The 22964-nt window shown below is 36.7% G+C and overlaps 1 protein-coding gene across 12 annotated transcripts in view; it reads right to left on the reverse strand.

The window, feature by feature from the left end:
* NLGN4X (neuroligin 4 X-linked) overlaps positions 1–22964 on the reverse strand; it is a 263339-nt gene that overhangs the window by 96585 nt on the left and 143790 nt on the right. For 5 of the 12 annotated variants that reach the window (XM_038381553.2, XM_038381560.2, XM_038381525.2 and 2 more), the window contains 2 exons: positions 11623–11682; positions 8822–8974 (listed from right to left, as the gene is read on the reverse strand). The exons of 2 other annotated variants lie outside the window; for them this stretch is intronic. In XM_038381553.2, coding sequence (XP_038237481.1) covers positions 8822–8974; positions 11623–11682 — 213 coding nt within the window. The remainder of the gene's footprint in view (positions 1–8821; positions 8975–11622; positions 11683–22964) is intronic. 5 more of the 12 variants (XM_038381605.2, XM_038381587.2, XM_043499054.1 and 2 more) reach the window with 1 other exon arrangement.

Raw genomic sequence — 22964 nt, forward strand, 5'->3', positions numbered from 1 at the left:
TGTTAATAAATTATGTTAATGAGCCTGATAATCAGTTTCCATGGAATTACTAGGGACTCAAAAGGGCAGTTGAGGTGAGGAGCTACCTGTACGGATGCCCGAGGCCACAAGCAAGCACCAGGAAGAAGGCATTTGTTTACAATACATCTGTATGCTCATGCTTATACATCTATTAATATTTATGAATAGCTGGGATTGATGAAGGAATTTTGTCTAATATGGTTTGAATCATGCAAAAGTGTAACATGCAAAACTGTAATAAATTTGTATAACACTGAAATGGCCAAATAATGCATGAGTAGCAGAGCCTTGAGTGAGCTATATTAACCCATTGAAACCAAAGGCAAAATTACCAATCATCAGGCCTTTAGAGATTACACCAAAAGCAATTACAGCCGATGAATCAAGTAAGAGATTGACTGCTGAATGTGACAGGAAGGAAATTATTTCTTCTTGTATTATAGCATAGCACAGTTGTCCAGGTATATTATGGGTATTGAAGATAGATCTTGCTAGAGGCAAGATATTTATTAAAAAGGACCATTGCTGTGATCCAGTTTATCAAACATATCTTCAATGCTAAATGAATATATTATTTAAAGTTAGGATCCTCAATTCAGAGTTTGGTACCTACATAAAAGTGGTTTGCTTTTCAAAAGTGCTGAATACCTGCAGCTCAGCCCTTCAAAGAGATTTATGGAAGCTGAGCAAATCAGGCCCCCTTTATGTGGGTACCTAAATATTAATTTACAACTGTAGCTTTGGGTACCCAACTTTGAAAATTGTGGCCTATGCATACAAACATCTACATATATAAAAAAAGTAATAAAAACCACACTAAGACTGTTTTGCTACTTACAAAAGCTTATTGAAGGCACAGCAACAGATTTTCCTTTATACAGCATGGAAAGAAAGAAAATGTGAAGAGAGCTAGAGACAAGAATTAGTGTGTTCAGAGACATATATAAAGGAGCTCACAGTGTACCATTCAACACTGAATTGCCACAGTCCAGATTCTTTGTCTATTGTTCATTCTAATGCCAGACTTTCCACTTCATTTGACAGACGTCTGTGAAAGACTCCTCTTCTGGGAGTGTGTTTGGCATTTTGTTTGTTTTTAACTCTAACTGGCATGAGTAGCTGGACTAGTTCACTGTGCCTGGAGAAAGTATATTTGGCTGCACTCAGGTATGAGGACCTTCAGCCAAAAGTTCTTGGTCAGTGCCAAGTTTGATAATTAGCTATTCAGAACCAACCAAACAATTGTGTGAAGATTTTCAAAACTTGTCAGGAGCATTAAAGCTTTAAATGGTTTTATACCCTACAAGCTAAGCCATAGGAAAATGGAGTACAGTGACATGTGCTGCTAGAGATATATTATTCTGCTACCATACACTTACTATGTGAAAGGAATACCTGTTATATTAAAAACCTTACAAATCTATGCTCAGTACCTTTTATTACAGTAACTCATGTTCATGCTGCCTCTAAATTTCACAGTGCCCAGCCCTTTCAGTAAAACAAGTATCAGGAAGCCAAGGGTTAAGCAATAGGACATTTCAAAGCTACAGAACCCAGACATACAATGAGGTAAGAAGATGATTCAGTGCATCTTGTACATCACTAATTTGTAAGTTTCTATATTGTAACCAAAACATAAAAACATGATTCAAAAAGTCCATGAACAACATACATCATTCCAGCTAATGATAATGGAAGTTATATCATGAACCATCAATACGGATTTACATCATCAGTAAGAATGCTTCAGTTAGCATATGGAAGTAGACTTGTGGTATTGCTTCAGGTCATAAAATAACCATGAAAACTGGCATTAAGTGACACCATTAGTGGCATTCTCATAAGACAGGGCAGGGACTGAAAAGGTTCGGAGACCTCCAGTTTAGAGCTGAGGAACATCAGTGAGACAGCGCTAGACTCACCACATTGCCATCTCTGCGCCACCTTCAAATCCCTCCTCAAAATTTGGTTTTGCTGCGATGCCTACATAAAATTTCACAACCGTTAGCCTGCTCATATGCAGAGACCACTGCTTATCATGCTAATATTATCTCATTGTTTACTTGTAATCTTCCATCTGTCTGCATCCATCTGCTGTCTCTTGTCTTGTACTTAGATTGTAAGCGCCCTGAGTCAGGGACCATCTTTTTATTCTGTGATTGTACGGTGGTAGCACAATGGGATCCTGGTCCATGATTAGAGCTTCTAGGTACTATGGAAATACAAATAATAAATAACTCATCTTAAAACAACCTGCCCTCTGTAAGGGGCAGCATGGAGCTGTGCATTCCCACCACGTTGCTTGCTCCCATGGGTGGTTATATATCATTGACCCATAGTTCATTACCCAGTTCCCTGTACCAGTTCAGCTGCCCACTTCCAGAGTGAGGGAAGGAAGATGACATAATCAGTCTGATTATTCCTTAACACTTGCAGTGGAGATATAGGAAGGCCATAAGATAGTGTGTAGGGAAAGGATCTTCCTCCTTGTTAAAACCCCAAGACCTGGTCTACTCTACAAAGTTTTTCTGGCATATTTGTGTCACCTTCAAATCACACCGACTAGTCAACATACCTATGCCAGGAAACCTCCAGTGTAGATGCAGCTATGCCAACAGAAGAGTACTTCTGTCAGCTTAGTTAATGTCATTTGGGGAGGTGGTATTACTATGCCAACAGAACTCCTTCTGTCAGTTTATGCTGGACCTCTACGGGGCTGGGGTGGGGTTTGGGGGTACTATGCCAGCATAGGCTCTGTAGAGGAGGCATGGCATTAAGTGGGCTTGCAAATCAGGCCACAATCTGGGCCTTTGAAGACAAACTGTAGACAGTACTACAACCCAGCTCTCTTAAAAAAAGCGACATTCACTTTTAAAAGGAGCACGTAACCTCTGCTATTCTTGTTCTCTCTCTTTCTCTTTCTGTCTTCAATCTGAAAATTCTTAAAACTTAAAACTCTGAGTAATTAGCTTTAGAACAAATGCAAGTCTTGAATTAAAGAAACTCATAAGGAACCGCCCAAAAGGAATAACAATTATATGTGTTAAATGAAAAAGAAAATGATCTTAAAAGTAAGTCTAATACACCCTAGATACTGCTATGAACCTGTCAGCAAAAAGGAGTCTGCTCTCCTCTTAGATGTAAAGAAGATTTTAAGAACTTAGTGCATATAATCCAAGTTGCGCATTTTGGCTGGTCACTGGAAATAAAAAGTATTTTTGAAAAGAAGATTCAGGCTCCTTTATGAGCACTGCTAACTTGGGCAGTTTTCTGAAAGCATACCAAAGAGTATCACTTCCAGAACATTTCTTCATGAACTAGCATTATGCAAAAGAGGTGCATGAAATGGCATGTTATGAGCTCCCTATATGTAGCTATTCAATAATTATTTTGGTTTGAAAATCTGAATTTGTTTTTACTTTGGTCATATGTATGACTTGGGGAAAATGAGCTCCCAAATTTCTACAACATACTATTTGTAGCAAAGTAGAATTTTATTCCAGTTTTGCCTCAGGAAACCCACTAATTTGTCAGTGGCAATAGATGGGAGCTTCCCTTCATCTATCAAAATAATCATTGTACTTCTCTAAGGACCTGATTCTTTTATATATATAATCTCAGAATGTTCTAAAACATTGTACTTCCACATTTTATAGGCTACATGTATTCTTTTGTTTAATCAGTTCCTAAATAGGTAGAATATTGACCATTCCAGTGGACTGAGACTTGAATTTAGAAACAGGACACTTACTAAGAGATGAGGACACTTGACAGCCTGGTAGAGTGCTGAGTAACATGCAGGACCCAAACGTGGTTTATTTATTGTTGTCTATTAATTATGGAGTACCATGATTGAATACTGGGTTTTCCCTAGTGAAAGGGAAGTTTGCTTAAAGGAGAAAGCATTTAAAACTGAAGAATAAGACAAAAATCAGGTAGAGAAAAGGCAGGTTACTCTTCTCTGCATGTTTTGATGTGTCTTGGGAAAGGAAATGGAAAACTTTGAGTTACTTTTGGAAATGTGAATTCATTATTTCCAGCTCTGAGCATGTCTTATTTATCACATTAGGTATTTCATTAAATGATAGTTTCCAGAAACCCATTTCATGTTCCTAGAACACAAGAATTACAGGTCAGTCTTTCACACAAACACTACGTTTACATTCGTGTATATTGTCTTTTGTGGATGGTGCTGAATATTTTTGTTTCCAACCAAATTAAACCATTGCATAGTCCGTCTCTAAATTAAATTACACAAAAATAGCTCAGACAATTCATCATTTTGTTAATGTTACGTCTCTTTGGAGCTCACATTCACTGGAGCTCATTTTCACTGTTTCACAAGCAAATCTTGGACTTACGATGTACATGACTCACCACAGGCTAATTCAGGTCATTCTAAAATAAAACAATAATAATAGTAATCCCTGCTCTGTCCGTATCTGCTCCATGTAATACTGAAAACAAGTCACAAACACAAATAGTTTGTAGGTAGGGAAGGGAAATCTTGTTTCTTGTTAAAGCAAAACATTCATAATATAAATAGGAAGAATCAATTAAAATTAATAATCAAAGTCCAGATTTATTAAATCTTAATATCCAAACTTCCACATTTACTGAACTTCTAGTACATCGCTGATGCAACAGAGCCAATGCTAAGCTGCTGCTGAGCTCCATTTTGCCTTACTCTCCTGATACACTAAATTCCTGATTATCCTAAGTGGTTTGCAAATTCAGATTCAACTGCAACTCTTATAAAGGCAATATTCCTTCTGAACTAAGTTGAAGCAAAGGTTGAGAGCACAGCCAAGCTGTTTTCTATTTTATCATTTCTGGGTACTTCATTAGGGGTAGATTTTGATTAGCCCAAACATGACCTCAGAGAGGAGTAAAGACCTCCTAATCACAGCACAACTGCATTAGGGTTGTTCACACTGTGGCTCCTAATACCCTATGGAGTGCAGCCTTTACACTGCAACTGCTCTCCACTGTGATCAAGTGGGGGAAAAACAGGAGCAGGCAGACCCTTGGCTCCACTCCCCAACCTGCCACTAGATCTACCTGACCACACAGAGGGGAAGTAAGCTACAACCTTTCCATGGCAACAGTAATCTGCTTTCCTCAGAGAGCAAGAGGCAGAAGGGTGGAACGGTGACTCTTGTGCCATACTTTTTCCTGCTGTTCAGATGGGGGCATAGCTTCTACAGATCACTTTCACTCAGAGCTGAGCCTCACTTTCAATTTCTTAGAGAAAAAGAAAAGGAGATTTGTCTCACAAATGCAGTAATGAGGAGCCCTGTCTTCACAGGGATTATGGGTTGCTGGGACCAATGACTGAATTTGTTATGCAAATGAAGTTTGCATTTTATCCACAATGGATGATTTCTGGCAACATGAGACTTAAAGAATTACCACTTCATTTGTTTAAAAGGTGTGAAATTATAGCCAAATAAGCATGCAGATTGAAGTCTATGAAAGACACAATTCTTTCCCATCTACCTGGTGTCTGCAAGCATTATCTTACCCATATTTCTGGAATCCTAGGAGCCTATCATGCATATACAGTAATAAAGTTTCCTGTTATAAGGAGTCTTCTCCACAGCTTATGACCTTTAAAAAAAGAGACACAGCAACCACAGATGTCATGAACCATTCTTGACATATTTCAGTGTGGTGGTTATCACACAGGAATTCATCAATGAGGCAGTACCAAAGTAAATGAAAATCAGAATGCAGTAAACTAAAAGTCTCTGTTTAAGATAGATAGATAGATAGAAAGACATGTCTATGACTTTTGTTGGTATGCAGATTTTTAGAGAAAAGACAATCAGGTAGATAATGTAGTTCCTATATGTCCTCTTTTTCTTTCATTTATTAAGAGGTTTGATTCAAATACATAGATGCATAAACACAGGTAATCTCTACAATGGTTTTTTTCCCCAGAACCATTCATTTTGATGAACTGGGATTTGTCTGAGTTATATTACAGTATATTATCCATATCATCCATACTGACATGTATTTTCTTTTTCTTGCATTTGATGGCATAATACAGATTAAAAGAAAAAATAACCATGGGGGGAGAATTTTAGCAGTTACAAGTAGAAATTACATTTCTGTAACATTCATCTGCCATGGGTGTATCCACACAGAAAAACCTAAAAAAGTACTAAAGCAGAAGGGGGGAGGGGCAGGAGGAGAGACATGAAATTATTCAAGCTGCAACTGAATTAAAACTCTGGATCCAAATACTATCCTCTTCCCAAATTTGGAGCCATCCAACATCTAGATCTGTTATATGTAGCAGGAAAACTTCTCTCAAAATAATTAAAATGAATTCATAGTGTTTTCCTGAACACTTTTGAGATTTAAAAAAAATCTTAAAACCTCCTTTTTAAGTTGTTGGCACTTATTATGGTATTTAATTCTTTTTGTTTTAACTCTATCTTTGTTTTGTTACTGAACATACATTTTCTATCAGCTCATGTATTTGAAGAAATGCAGTTTCTCTCTTTTGTTTCTCCACACAATACTCAGAATTCTCTAGAATGGGCCTAACATCTTCCATTCCAAATTGTTGTCCATCCAATATGTTGCCAATATCCTCTCAAGGGCTATAGTCTGATTACACAATGGCACAAGGAGAGAGAAGGGAAGAGGAACAATTTGGTTTTGAAACATTTCCCCCTCTTATTTGCTTTCTGAATGTATCAGGGTGCTATATGCATATTCTGAATGGACCTTTTGCCCTTTTAATTCAAACCTGGGCCCTTTGGAACCAAGAATAAAATCTGTAGCATCACAAAGCTTATATTTACTGAGGTAGAGAAACAAGTTAAAATACAAAGTTCTATTTTTGCAAATCCCTTAAATTCCTCATAGATATTGTTTTAGATTGTCATACCCATGAATTGTTCCTCTAAATTACAGAAAAAATGAACCTTTTGCCTGTATACCAAGCTTGCAAGGTAAAAACAGCTTCTCTCATCTCTCTTCCGTCTAAATACAGACAACAGGAAGTTATTATAGAGGCAAATTTGGCAGATTCTTCCATTTCCTCACACTAAGATACATTTTTTAAAAATATTCACAATCATTTTAATCCTTGAGTAATTTGACTTGTAAGAAACAAAGCAAAACACTATGAAGAAAGCTTTTTAATCATTCCTAATTCCTTACAGGGGAAACCCATTGCCAAGGATTAGGTGCATGGTTTGCATCCGCTCTGTTTAACATACACATGTGCAGCTAAAAAGAGAGAGGCATCTCCAGAACTGTGCACTTGTTTTCTTGCAATTCTTTATGCTTGAATTAGGTTTTGTGTTTTATGTCCCTCAACTGTATTGCATATGTCCACTGAAGCCTTTTTGACAAATCATGGCTTTAAGTTTTAATGCTGCTTCTGATGTTAAGAAACTGTTCTTTCATATTTTAAATCACAGAACAACAGATTGAGCGAGAGGGCATGGGGAAAAGTTTCCATTATTCTGAGTAGCTGGGGATTTTTTGTTGTTCGTTTACTTGCTAAATACCTTAACCATATCAATAGTACAACAGATGAAACAAGTAAAAGAACTTCCTGCATTCCACACTAAGGACATATATACATAAAGCTGAGTTGCTAGCAATATATACATAGTAAAGATTCCAGTAAGACCACACCTAGAGATATCACTGTGACTTAACTTATATGGTCACAAATGCTGAAGATATGTATACTCTAGCAAAAATTATGTATCTATAGACTACATTCTTCATCGTTTGCATTCAGATGGATTTTCTAGGCCCGATCAAGAAGACTACTGGCATGAGTAAAGGTTTGCCTTAATTTTACATTGAAAAATGGAATATAGTCCTTGCATTAGGAGCATAACATAGTAATAGAAGGAAGAAAAAGGAAAATTTCGGAGTTTAGTAATATAGCTCAAAGGAGCCCATTTAATTGAATCTAACATTTAAAAATGATACCACCATATTGGGCAGGCTGCTCTTGCCTATGCTGGTGGGCAGCAAAAGTAATTGCACTCAACATATTAACTTAGGTGCATGGAGAAATCATTCTGTGATATTCACGAAGAAAAAATATATCACTCCTTGACATTATAGACCTTTTTTCGCTGCAATAAACTCCACCAAAGTGAACATATTCTGTATTAGTATAAAATAATAAAAATCTCCACTTCTGCCAAAACAAAACAAAAAACCCCAACAGCTAAATACCCCTTATATCCTAAACACAGTGTTAGAACTCTGATGAGTGATACTTTTTGCTGAATTCTCCTCTTCTTTATATGTGAAACGGAGGAGATTTTGTATGAAAACACATACAACTCAGAACTGGTGAAGTCACTGAGCCAAGAGCAGTAAAATAAGGTTATGGTGACATTCTAGATTTATAAGACTATAGCTCTCCCCCCCAACCCCCGCACATACACACCACCACCACCACCTGATCCCATCCCAAAAAAATCCAGTCATTTTTGTTGAAGGTGGAGGCAGCTGTTTATAATAAGGGAAGAATCAGCATAGTTCAGTTACCAAAATATTCACAAAATATCACAAGGGGTTCAAAATTAAATCAATGCAAGTAATACGATTAAAATGGGAGCTATGCACCCACAAGTATATTCTCTTTTACAACACAAAATTGGTCCAAATATTCTTAAAAGAAGTTGCAATAGCTCAATGGATGCACTCAACAATAAAACATTTCAATCAAATTAGCTAGTTAAATGGAAACTCCACCTAATTATTCCAATGCACATTTAGTGCTTTTCTATTTAAGAAATTAGTCACTTACCTAAAACCCCCAGCCTGTAGTTGAGGGTTACAACGATGACATTTCCATAGCTTGCTAGAATGCTCCCATCAATCATGTTGCCAGTACCCTCCATGTAAGATCCCCCATGGATGTAGACCATAACGGGTTTCTTGTTGTTCTGATCATGAATGTCTGGAAAAAAATGCAAGTAAGGAAGACACAATAAAGTAATAAAAATATTGAAACAAAATAGGTAGTTGCTTTTTCACAAAAGTGCTAGTCAAATAATTTCTTTTCCCCATATTTTCAATTTTATCTACAGCTCTTCAGTCATCTAGCTTTCCTCTGTGCTTTTACTTATGCCAGTTCAGAGTGATCTACGTCAAACGCCCAGTGGGTTTAGAAGCTGAGAAATTGTTTTTGGTACTTGTTTGTCACTTCCAAGTATAGTTTCATAAGGAATATTCTCAGAACACTGGGAAAGCACTATAGTGTGCAAGAAATTTAACTGTAAAATAAATGAGAAGCCTCAGTAGAAAAGGAAATTGCACAGTAACTGGGGTCACTATTAGAATATTCTCAACACAAAATTCTAACTAATCCAGATAAACCAATACATGATACCATTGATCCAGTCTTCCCATTCCCTCAGCAACTGAGAGACATCTTTGTGGAAAGTATAAAGCTGAATTTCTTACTGCAATAACAGACAACATCTTAACATTAAATTTTCCAAATAAAAACTAAACTTGGCAAATCATCTCCTGTTCAAACCTGTCTAGGAATTAACAAATAGGAGTAGCCCAATACTAAACAACAAGATTTTGTTCCCAAACAAAATTAAGCCTTTAGTGTCATGTAGTGCCTAATTAAAGTGACAACTTGGATGATCTTGTTGGTAAAGAACTAGATTAAAACTCAGGAGCTCTCTGTGCTAGTCTATATTTAAACAAAAGCACATAACAGAATGATGAATATTGTACTCTGCTCAGTGAAGTACTGGAAAGCGTATTTGATGACTATTGCACAGGCTCAGATTAGCCCTTGAAATATAACAGATACTAAAATGATTTCTATAACAATGGAACATCAAGAACAGCTCTAAAAAGCACCAAACCTTATAAAATAATGTGTTTTATTTAATCTTCTCTTATTATCAAGTGTTACCTAAAGGCTTGATCTTACACCATTAAAATCAAAGGGAGTTTTACTATTTGACATCAATGGGAGCGTGACTGGATCAAAATGAAGGCACTCAGTCCATCACACTCTACTAGTCACCTGTTTATATCTAAAGTGACAATATATTTTTAAAACAATGAATGAACTATTTATTCCCTCTGTTGTAGATTTTAGGATACTACTTAGCCTTAGAATAGGTATTCTGATTAATAAAACAATTATTTATCAAAATATAGTATATATCTACCTTTCATAAGCAAGTAGAAATTGTTTTTGTTTCTTCTAACTGGTTATACAATGTGGTGTCACAAGTCATGTTACTGTCAGTTAGAAATTCATTTCTTGTACCAGTTATAAAAGAGAGGATGATATTTGGGCACTAGTGAGGCTTCTTTTCGAGTGCTCTGCACAGTTCTGGTCCCCTTATTGGAAAAAAGTATCTTACAGCAATGAAGAAGGTACAATGGAGGGCAACTGATGTGATATAAGGGCCAGAGATTTGAGTTACTGTACTTTAAAAGGTTAGAGTAAATACAACAGGACTGAACTCTCAAGAAAAGAGGAGATTAAGAGTGACTTCACTGTGGTGTACACAATTCTAAACACAACTATTTGAGCTGGTGTCAGATATAAGAACACAGGAACAAGATATGCAATAACACTTAGAAAAGGCCAGGTATAAGGAATTTGGGCTAAATTTCTGTACTCTACTACATTTACCAACTATTTTCAAACTACCAAGGGCTGTAATGTGAGCTCTAGCTCAGAGGTAATTAATGTAACTAATTCAGACATTTTAAAAAATCTGACGAGTATTTAAATGAAAATGGATAGTCAGTATAACTTAAGAAGCAAGGATGAGTACAGAGAGAAATATTAGGACTTCTTTTCATGTTTAAAAGATCCTAAAAAGCTTTCCTGCCAAAGAAGGAAACAAAACTATCTCATTGTAACACTTGCTATGATATTTCCTGTGAACTTTAGCATTTCCTTTCAATGAATCCAATCCAACTTTCCCGGAGGTCGTTGAAAAGATCATCACTGATTTCAATGGGAGTTGGGTCAGGCTCAGATAAAATATGGCCTAGAAAACTGGCTAATTATAGGAGAAAACAGTGAAGCATCATCAATAAACTTTGTTTATTTTTGTACCCTAGAAATAAAACATATGCCAAGAAGAACATTAAATAAAAACACCACAGATGAGTTTCAAAGCAATTTCACCCACCGTATAGTTTGTGCATCTGGGAAGGGAAAGAAAAGTGGCAGAAATAACAAGTGCTGTTTCATGAATTTCATAAAGCAAGGTGAACTTACACATGCATGTTTTTAAATTCCATTTTCTTTTCCTATGCAAGAGTGAGGGGTGGAGGGAAACGTTTGGTTCTAAATAATATTTATGCATGTTACTCACTTCACACATACTTAGGGATAACCTTTATTCTTATCTCACCAGGGAGCTACAGTCATCTATATGCTAATTTGGGTTTTAAAAATAAAAAATAAAAAATAAAAATGGTTTCCAAACAAGAAGAAAATAAAGAAGCACATTGAAGTGCACTTTTGTCAACTAAGAGGGAAAAATCATGTTGAAATAATAATAATAAAAAGAAGAAGTTTATGTTCATGCATCAGGGTTGAGCTTGGAAAAAAAATACCTTCATCTTCACCACGATCATTATTGGTTATATCATCTGCGCTTTTCTTTGTGTTGGCTCCTGGGGTCATAGTGAGGAGAATAAAGGGAAAAAAGAGAATTCAAAAACAGCAGGTTCTCAAAAATTAAAAAACAAAATATAACTACTAGCCCCAAAAAATAAAAAAAAATTAAAAATGTAACACAAAAAGTAAAAATCTGTTACATTTGAAAAAAAAAGATGCAAACTGCACACAAACATAAGATGTCAAGAAGAACAAATCCAAAATATTATTTGAAAAAATATATGTATATCTCTAGTAAATCCTATGACAATGAAGCTATTTTGGTCAAAAGTCATTGCTGCAAAAATAAAATTAATGTGCAATTAAAAAGTAATATAAATAAAAAAAAATAAATCCACCAAATGATCAGTTTTTCATAAGAAATACAGGTATTTTTACTTATTTCTGCAATCTTGCAGAAATTACCACCTTTTAGTCACTATCTGAATTAACTTAACACTTGAGTCATTCTGATTATGATTTATTAAATACTTTAATGAAAATAAAATTATGTATGAGTTTTATGTAACACTTGGTCTGGATTGAGACAATTCAGAATGACCTTTATTCTTTAAATCCAATTTCCTATATAAGCAAAACGATATTAAAAACACCAAATTTGAAACACTGAAGAAATAAATTGTGACAGACTCACTCCAAGCTATGGAATCAGCCCGCAATTAGCCCTGACTCACATGAAAGCACATTGAATGGCCTTTACGTAGTCAGAAATTAACTGAAAATAGTTACTTACCATGACAATAAAAACATAATTATTTATCATAGACTTACTTAATATTAATAAACACTCACGTGTATTCATTATATTATATATTGTCTTGTGCTCAGGAGAAAAAGATGCAATGGTACAGATTATAAGGCCATCTCTCCCCATCCTCAATTCTGATAATGAGTCTAAGTCTTGTCTTTAAAATGTCATATAACTATTCTGGTGCTGGGCATCTGATCATGTATTGCTAACTGTACAGCAAATAGTTCACTGTAATGTGACCAGTTGTCTGCTAGAGATTAAAATAAGAATAGAACATTCATTTCCTCTGTAAGCACAGTTAGAATTGAAATGTGGCTTTAAAGATGAGTGATTAATGGGCTAAATCACCATGCTAACTGGTATATCTATTGGGAAGTATATTTTCTGTTCAGATTGAAGTGGAGCTACATACTTTTTTAATGCAGGCAGAACATATATCTCACAATGAAACATATGGTAGAATCTGCTATAACAATATATTTTCTTTTACAATTTATGATGACTACATATTTGGCTCAATCCTCCTCCTATTGTATTCAGTAGCAAAACTCTTACTGACTTGACTGAGTTCAGGATAAGGGCCTATTCTCTGTAAATGTCACTTGGTAACTTTAGTTTCCATATTGACATTAAATTACTTAAATATTTTGATGTACTCACAGGTTTGTGTTCAAAAAGCTTTAAATGAATGGAGTTGAACAAAAAATTCAGTCTATTGTGTTCTGAATTTTTAACAAGTCTCAATTTTCCATAGAAAACTGTCACTTTATTTTTCTTCTACTTTTCTATTTAAAACTAAATTAGAAAAAAACACCACTAATTAAAAGTAAAATATTCCAAGACAATACAATGGTCACTGCAAATAATAATGGAATGTACTAAAAAATTATTAGTTCAACAAGTGGTGTTGAAATGTGTCCTGTACATCATTTTGCTTTATGCTACCATCTTGACAAGAAAGCAGTGCAGATTTTATATGTGAACATTCAAGGAGAGCTACTCACATTAGATCCCTATAGCTGGAATTTAAAGCCAGATTAATTCAAATTAGAAATAAGACACATAAAAAAAAACAGTGAGGGAGATTAACCATTGGAACAAACTACCAAAGACAGTGGTGTATTCTCCATCTCTTGATGTCTTCAGATCAAGACTGGAAGCTTTTCTAGAAGATACACTTGAGTCAAACACAAGTTATTGGGCTAAAAACAGGAGTAACTGGGTGAAAATTCTGTGTTACACAGGAGGTCAGATTAAATGATCTGATGGTCTATTCTGGCCTTAAAATCTATGAATTTATTAGGTTGATCTCAGATGCAGAGCAGAAATTCCAGGCACCAAACAGGGATTTGTGCCACCTATTCTCCAAAAATAGTCTGGGTAAGTTTTTGGAAATGTGATTCAGTCAAAAGAGAGGAGTGTTGCCTTAACAAATCCCTTTCCAAATGCTACCCAAGGAAAAAGAGGTTGCGGTCAAATGTAAAAAGTTATTCTACCAGTGAGGTAGAAAAACTATGAAGTCTAAAGACAAATGGATGAATCATACATATCCACCTATACTATATCTGCTAGGGTCAAGATTGTACACCTATAGCAGCAATCCAGTACATACTGATGTTAGACCTCTCCTGGAGGACATTTCCTATTATACATACAACAATAGATGGAAATCATGTGTCAAATACAAATCTGCCATATAAACCACAGAAAATTGTTCTCATGTCACTAATACAAATAAAGAAATGCTATAAAACATACACCCATTAAAATGCTATCTGTACACGTGTAATGCCATATACAACCGTTCAAACCATCATTCAATCTTTTGGGACCTTTGAATGTGTGTGTGGGGGGGAAACAGATGAGGCTAGATTCTCCTATCATGCATATGATTGCTCACATACTATAAAAAAGAGCAAGGGACATGGCCATAAGGTAATGGTGAGAAACTGAGGGTAAAAATTATTTTGGATGCAGAACATCCTGAAAAACGGTCAGCTGTGGTGGCCCAGGATAACTAGTGGGCTATATGAGTAATTCACATGGTACTATGTAAGTAAACCTTTGATGAGAGTTTACTACATTTTTTGGTATGTTCAGAGATGGTCAGGAATGGTTCAGACAATGCAGCCAAAGCTTCAGTTTCCAGATGTTGTCAGGGAAGCTCAACCCCACCAAGGACTAGATGTTTGTTAGAGCTGTAATGATTTCCAATTCTCACATGCTATATGGGGTGACGAGTGTACAGTCTGTGATGACGGAGCTCTGTGATGACAGTTTAGGTACCATGAGGGGAAGCAGGATCTGTCTCCCTCTATCATAGGACACAGCTCAGGTTTCCCTCTTCTTTTAAAACAGAAAACTTCCATCTCCTCTAACTCACTGTATTCCCTGCACAAATATACATATACACCAGTTCTGGACACAGTACCTATTCCCCACCACACAGGGCAGAACACCCTTGTCCAGATGGCAGTGCATAGGGTTTGGGGCATACTAAGATAAGGTAGACAAATGCACACCAAAGCTTGGACTTTGCAGGCAGGGAGCAGTTATCTAGACAAATGGTTTTGTGGAAGGCTTCAGATTTGCTTTAATATGTCATAGAGATGGTAATGATTAAGCTTCTTTGACCAGATAAGAAACATGCAAGGATATGAAAGATTTTTTTAAATTGTCTATCTGGCAATCATTGAACTAAACAGTTAGTGCTGCCTTCTTCACATGCTCCTATGCATTCCAGGTACGCATGCAACAAGTGAATTTGGCAGCCTATAAATCATCTTAACAGGAAGATATGTTTTTTTCTCTTTTAATTCTTGATCCTGAGCCCACTAAATAATTACTTCAGTGTAACATCAGTCCCTTACACAGGAAGTGATAAATATTGGAGTGATGGTGGAGTGATGGAGGATTATGGTACCAGTAGAGCTAGAATTGCCTATCTGGGAGCCAGGCTCACCCTCCCTCATGTAGTAGCAATAGTCCAATGGTTCGTATTAGGGTTCTGGATCTGGAAAGCATGCAGAAAGGCAGTGAATATCAGCAGCCAGACACTCCATTTTGCCCTTTTCATTTTGTGTGTCAGTATAAGATAGTTAAATTTGATATCCCTGAATAAAATACTTGCTGTCTATTTTGCAAAGTGGTAGTTAGTCACCTCTACTTCCAGCGCACCCCGAGAAAAGAGAATTTATGAACTCTAAATTAGGTATGATGAAATACAAACACAATCCAGTGCACATAACAGGACTGCAGTACATGGGGGATGTAAAGGGTATGGAATATGACTTTGCAATGTCACACATTATGCTTTTTATTCTTTACAGCCTGAAGGAGGAATCATGGACTCACCTGTGCCTCTATACAATGTAACATTATTTTCACATGTACTTACCTATTTGTTGAGCAAATAAATTGTTTCTCTTTTATTTGCTGTATTTTATTCACTGTGAGATGGTTTTGTCATTAATTAAAAGATAGTGTCTGTAGTATTTTTTTTGTCAGCTTAATCTACTGCATCACATACATCAATCTTGAAGTCATGCTCAAAGGATTCTGACCACACTGACTTTCCCACATTACTAAATGAGAAGGGATCCGAGATAGATCAAAGGGAATTCCAGAGTGGCTTCTGGAATGGAATCAGCTGATTACCACTGATGCACATTATTAGAAGTATTAATTTCTAATTAATTTCTAAACAGTGCCATACATTTATATGGCGCTTCACACACAGAATAAGAAACAATAGGGAATTGAAGGTCTGGGCTACCAGGGCCAAAATCTTTACGTGAAACATGTAGTATTTTAAAACATGCATTAAATTTGCTTCAGATAGTCTTGGTTACATTTAGGATAATATTTCTATGAAAGTTCATGTTTCTGAAGATGTTGGGATCCTGTTCTGTACATGACAACTGAAACAAGGTATCAATTAAGGATACATCTGACCAAATGCTGGGTGATGTCTTGGCTGGTGTTTTGGAATACATCTAAGAGGCTGAGCCAAAACCTGTTGGAATGGCTCCCAATGACTTTAGTGAGTTCTGGATCAGGAATTTTTGTCAGTCAGAAAACTTTTTATTGTTTCTTTGGTACTTATGGTCCTTCGTTGTTGTTGTTTTTTAATTTCCTCTTTCTGAAATGATATTACATGCTGCTCCTTCAGGCACACAGATCCTGATTCTGTATTCACTTAATTTCACCTGTCTACAAATATCTGTGGATTAGGTTCAGGTTAAATCAGTTTCTCAAAGCAGACTGTGCCTCCCCTGTTCATTCTACATAGAAGCTATCATACATTAAGGAGTCATGTCGCCTCATGTAAGTCATATATGCATCAAATGATTCACATTCTCCTTAACTATGAACAAAAATGTCATTCAGATATAAATTTCTGGAATTGGGGCACCTTTCTGATTTATCCACAATCTGTTGTAAATCCACTATCTTCTTCATCCTCCCATGTAAAAGCATTATCTATCTGTCTATCTATCTAAACAGTGCTGCTTATTGGGATGCGATATATAAAGCGATATCAGCATGGAAGGGGTTAAGGAACAGTGATCCCACCCCTCCACACCTGCAAATCATGCCAGGACTGGAAAGGGGGTTAAAAGGAGGGAATTTCACTCAGATAGAGGGCTAACCCAGGGAAGGGAGCAGGCTGTTGAGCTACCTAGCTCACAGACAGAGGTCTGACAGCCAGCAGAGCCTCTGCACTCAGCAAATAAGGACACAGATGCTCTGGGCCAAGAAGGGGAAAGAGACTATGACTTGTATTGGAGACCCAATGATTTCTGTGGTAGACTGAAATTCTTGCACAACCTTTGTAAGTGAGAAAGGCCAATATCTTCACTGATACCACCTACAGGTATCTTTTCATTTCCATTATGATTTTATTTAGCCTTGTTTGCTGTGTGTGGACTGTTTTGTTTGTTTTGGCTGGAACCCTAAGGGTATGTCTACACTGCATTCTGCCTGGGCTTTTACTCAGGTTTGAAGCCCCCCTTCCAACCACACACAAAATCATTCTGACTTGGGTCAGCAAGCACTCAGGACCTGTGTCATAAATATAAAAGGAAGGGTAAATACCTTTAAAATCCCTCCTGGCCAGAAGAAAAACCCTTTCGTCTGTAAAGGGTTAAGAAGCTAGGATAACCTCGCTGGCACCTGACTAAAATGACCAATGAGGAGACAAGATACTTTCAAAAACTGGGGGGAAGGAGAAACAAAGCCTCTCTCTCTGTCTGTATGATGCTTTTGCTGGGAACAGAACAGGAATGGAGTCTTAGAACTTAGTAAGTAATCTAGCTAGATATGCGTTAGATTCTGTTTTCTTTAAATGGCTGAGAAAATAAGCTGTGCTGAATGGAATGTAGATTCCTGTTTTTGTGTCTTTTTGTAACTTAAGGTTTTGCCTAGAGGGATTCTCTTTGTTTTTAATCTAATAAATTACCATCCTGATTTTACAGAGTGATTCTTTTTACCTTTTCTTATATTAAAATTCTTCTTGTAAGGAATCGAATGCTTTTTTCATTGCTCTTAAGATCCAAGGGCTTGGGTCTGTGTTCACCAATGCAAATTGGTGAGGATTTTTTATCAAACATTCCCCAGGAAAGGGGGTGTAGGGTTTGGGAGGATTTTTTGGGGAAAGACATTTCCAAATGGGCTCTTTCCTGGTTATATATCTGTTAGATGTTTGGAGGTGGCAGCGATAAAGTACAAGGGCAAAAGGTAAAATAGTTTGTACCTTGGGGAAGTTTTAACCAAAGCTGGTAAAAATAAGCTTAGGAGATTTTCATGCAGGTCCCCACATCTGTACCCTAGAGTTCAGAGTGGGGAAGCAACCTTGAGAATCTGTTCTACTGCTAGCTTGTCCTTTCCTTGGAGCAGTGACTATTTTTCACATGTATACCAAGCTCTGAATACATTGTCAATACTCAGCAAATAATTGCTAATAAAATGTAGATTGTAAATCCAGAGAACATAGATGGGCCTCTCATTTCTTGATAAGATCATCAGAAAAACTGTGTGTGATAACACTTGTATATTCTCAGACAATATCTCACAAGATATTATTCTAAACAATTCTTTCTTTTTTTGTTTTTTGATCTCATTACATCTTATGCAAGTCTAAAACTGCAAGCTTTTTGGCACTCTTGTAGAGCTAGCTTGTGTCCTTTGTATGCACCCCTTAGTAAGGGGACAGTGTTGTGACAATGGGACCCCACAACTGACAAAGCCTAACGTCAATGGAATCATATCAAAATAATTGTATAACCATAATAATAGCACATTCCTGCATTGCCCCAGGAGAAACACATGAAGGAAACTGTTTCTGATCATATATATATATATAATCCTCTTATAACATTTCCTGGTAGTTTTCCCATTTTTCAACAAAGGACCCAAAAAATATTATTTCTTTTAAAAATATTTGTTTTTTCACTGAAAAACAACCAAAAAAAATCAAAACATTTTCACGAAGAATTTTCATTTAGAAGAAAATTGTTTGCTTAAAAAAATATTGAAACAAAAATTCATCAAGCTCAAGTGCTGATCTATCACATCACATCACATCTATCACATCTATCACATCAGTGAATTGCTGACTGGTGTGTTAAGGCAATAGAAGTAAGGCTCTCTTCGTTCCCTGACTCTCTTTGTCCACCACCAGCAGATGGGAATGTAAGCAGGAATTCAGGAGCCCTTAACCTTGCATCCCTGGAGCTGAAATCCTAATAGTCCACACACAAGGAAGCAAGGAGGAATGAAGCCTTCCCACTCTCACCCCCACCAGAGTCTAGTACCTGGCTTTTTCAGGTTACTCCCTGAGCTCAGAAGAAAACAAACAAACAAACAAAATAAAAGTTTTTTTTCAGATCCTTGACTTCCCAGTGTACAAACTGAAGACACCATTACTAGCTCATATAAGAACACCATCACCATATAAGTACTCCTGTTCTTTTTGCGGATACAGACTAACAGGGCTGCTACTCTGAAACCCATCCCTATATAGCAAAAAGAAAAGGAGTACTTGTGGCACCTTAGAGACTAACAAATTTATTAGAGCATAAGCTTTCGTGAGCTACAGCTCACTTCATCGGATGCATTTGGTGGTTTTTTTCCCACCAAATGCATCCGATGAAGTGAGCTGTAGCTCACGAAAGCTTATGCTCTAATAAATTTGTTAGTCTCTAAGGTGCCACAAGTACTCCTTTTCTTTTTGCGAATACAGACTAACACGGCTGCTACTCTGAAACCATCCCTATATACTGTCTTGAATAGCATGACTCCCTGCATTCCTTTTGACATTTTGCTGCCTAATTAACTGATAATTAAATGATGGTGATCCTATTAGCCACTCCTCTCCCCTCCATTTTCTAACAACTTGCCAGCATAACAAAGAGTAGGAACAGTTTTGGTAGTAGGGTGTGAAGGATTTTACATTTACCATTTCTTTATTTAGATTTTTAAGTACAGTGTAACTTTAAAATAGGAAGTTCTGTGTTTCAATGTATGCAAACATATGAAACATACTTTTATTTGTCAAAAGATAGTGGCAGGCTTGCTGCTTGATTTTAGTGAGATTGTGTGAGTGTGAATGAAGGCACAACGTCCTCCTGTATCTTAACTGAGAGTGAAATTTTCAGTGACTTTGATTTCACATGATATACACTGTCAGATACAGAAGAGTCTATATGATTATTGATACAAATATATCAGTCCAGATTGCCCCAGATGTAGGAATTATTCACCAAAGGAAGGGAAACTGGGAGTTATCTACATCTTGTCCCAGCACAGCTGGAGGAAACTTCCAAATCCAGCATAGCTCTCTGATCCATCTGGACCTCCTAAGGCAGCATATTCATAAGGCAGCCACTCTTCCATGTTAGTACAAGAGCCATGCTCACAGGCTGTCCCTCCAGATAATTTCACCTGAATAGAGGGCAGCCAATGTAAGATAAAATAGGTCAGATTTATATTGGGCTTGAGAATCCCCATGGTATTAAAGTTGAATGACATTACAGACAGTGACTCCTGCACCTATCTAGCAGTGCACCTGTGGATAGACTTTGGAAGGGTCAAGGTAAGGGGAGAGAATGCTAATGATCCTACTTTTTCAATCCCCATCCAGGATTAACCTGATCTGACTCCCATCCATATGTATTTGTGTATTGGATACATGTTCAGTGCTAGTTTATGCATTAATTATTAAATTAGTACTTGCTGTTGTCTGTTGCTGTATGAAATTGTTCTGGAAAAAGGGTTATATTCAAAAGAAGAAAGTTTGAATCAAAGGAAACTTTTATAACAATTAAAATAGAATGTCTATATTCAATGCAAAATAAATAAAGCATATTCAGTTGTGAGAATTTTACTTTTGTATGTTTTCTTTCTTTCTTCCAAATATTTCCACCCCTTGAGCGCAGCCTCTGTAATTCCTCTAACAGTTGCCTTAAGAGATTTCAAGGGGATCTTCAAACACAAATTAGATGACTCTCATCTCTCCCTCTTCTAATTGACGAGAAGGCTTGGATCTCCATGGTCCTGACTAATATTTAATGCTGAAGTCAATATCAAGATTGTTCGCTCAGAATTTTACTGCAAATGTTTCTGATTTAATCACATGGATGCATTTTTTGAACTACTACCTTGTCACTTAGTAACAAAAAACAAAATTAAAATGGTCATCATTTGATAGGAACACACACAAAATCGCTTTGTATTCCAACTGCTATCTCTGTATAGAAGCAGAATTTAACTAATGGACACTCAAGATAATTGAATTTGTGTTCCTTCACAGTAGCATTTTCCTAATGGCATCAGCTGTAACAGTTTGAAACTCACTGCAGTCACTTTCAAACGGCTGCTCTCAGCACAGCCAGGAAAATGCTCCTGTCCAGGATAAGAGACTTAATTATGTCAAGTGACAATGTTATTGGACATTCATACTTGGCTGGACTGAATAAATGCAGCATCCCTGAAAAATCTGTGCTCAATGCAGAAGAGAGAGACACCAACCATATTAAACATTATTTCATATACTCCTTTTAACACAATAGAAATGGGCCAAAACCCAAAAATATTTACCCAAAACTACATTAAAAATGTTAATGTTGCAAAGTGAAACACTAAAGTCTGGGAATACTAATGGCTGCAAGTGCACAGTCAACTCTCTGTACTTATATATTGTAATAGTCTAATTATATGGCCACATCCTCGTCTTTCAGTATTATTTCTTACATCATTCAAAGCATGGATTAATCAATAAATAAAAGAGTGAAACACCTACCATATTAGAAGAGAAGGGTGAACACTGAATAATTGTATCCCCCAAAGAGCAAGGAAGGAATTGTTACTCTTCCCCTGTGGTTTTGCCACACTTTCTAATTGTTTATGGTAATTAATACACTGATGTATTGCCCCAGAAGCAACCCCGGAAGCAGACTGTGACTCAGACAGTTTCCTGTTGCTCTAAGCAAGGATGTACCTAGCACCATATACATGTACAGCATGTGTTCGTTGGAATGCCTAGGCAGTTACACTGGGCAACATATTTGAGGTGCGTGGAATCATTCGGTGAAGGATGGAGGTGTCATGGAAGCAGCTGTCCTACCACTTTCTGTATAGGGTATGGGAGTTCTTTGTCCTGAGAGCTCCCCCTGCAATGGCACTCAGAAATGGCCTGGGTCCCAGGCAGGGAGGAGGACTGCTACATTTGTGGATGTGCAGAGCAGTAACAAAGCATTTTGAAAAAAAATAATACAGTAGAACCTCAGCATTACTAACATCTTGGGAATGTTTGTAACTCTTATAAATTCATAACGCTGAACAAAATGTTATGGTTGTCCTTTCAAAAGTTTACAACTGAATATTGGCTTAATACTGCTTTGAAATTTTACGGTGCAGAAGAAAAATGATGCTTTTAACCATCTTAATTTAAATGAAACAAGAATAGAAACAGTTTCCTTACCTTGTCAAATCTTTTTGTTTAAACTTTCCCTTTATTTTTCTAATAGTGTATTTTAATGCAGTACTGTATTTGTGGGGGTTTTGTTTTTTTCTCTGCTGATGCCTGACTCTGTACTTTTGGTCCAAATGAGGTGTGTGGTTGACCGGTAAGTTCGTAACTCCGGTGTTTGTTACTCTGAGGTTCTACTGTACTTCCATATGTAGGACTTGATCCTCAGCTAAACTGACTTAATCCTTGAACTGTAAGAGTGCCAGACTAGGAACTATCTTTATGTTACTTTTTATACAGTGCATAGTCCAATCAGACCCTTATCTCTCGTTTGGACCCCCTAGGTGCTATTGCAGCAGCAACAACAAAATGATTAAGCACCATAAGCACATATAGAGCTATGCAGAATTACACCAGCTGAGGATCTGCCTGTATTCACATTGATTTGTTCCTCTTTCCAGCTGGGGGTTGGTTGCTATTAACTTGTATTACAAGTGAGATTCAAAATCTGAACATTAAACACTGTGAAAGAGACTTTTTGATCATTAAAAAGAAGA

Source organism: Dermochelys coriacea, chromosome 1 (genome assembly GCF_009764565.3).
Source record: "Dermochelys coriacea isolate rDerCor1 chromosome 1, rDerCor1.pri.v4, whole genome shotgun sequence".
NCBI lineage: Eukaryota > Metazoa > Chordata > Testudines > Dermochelyidae > Dermochelys > Dermochelys coriacea.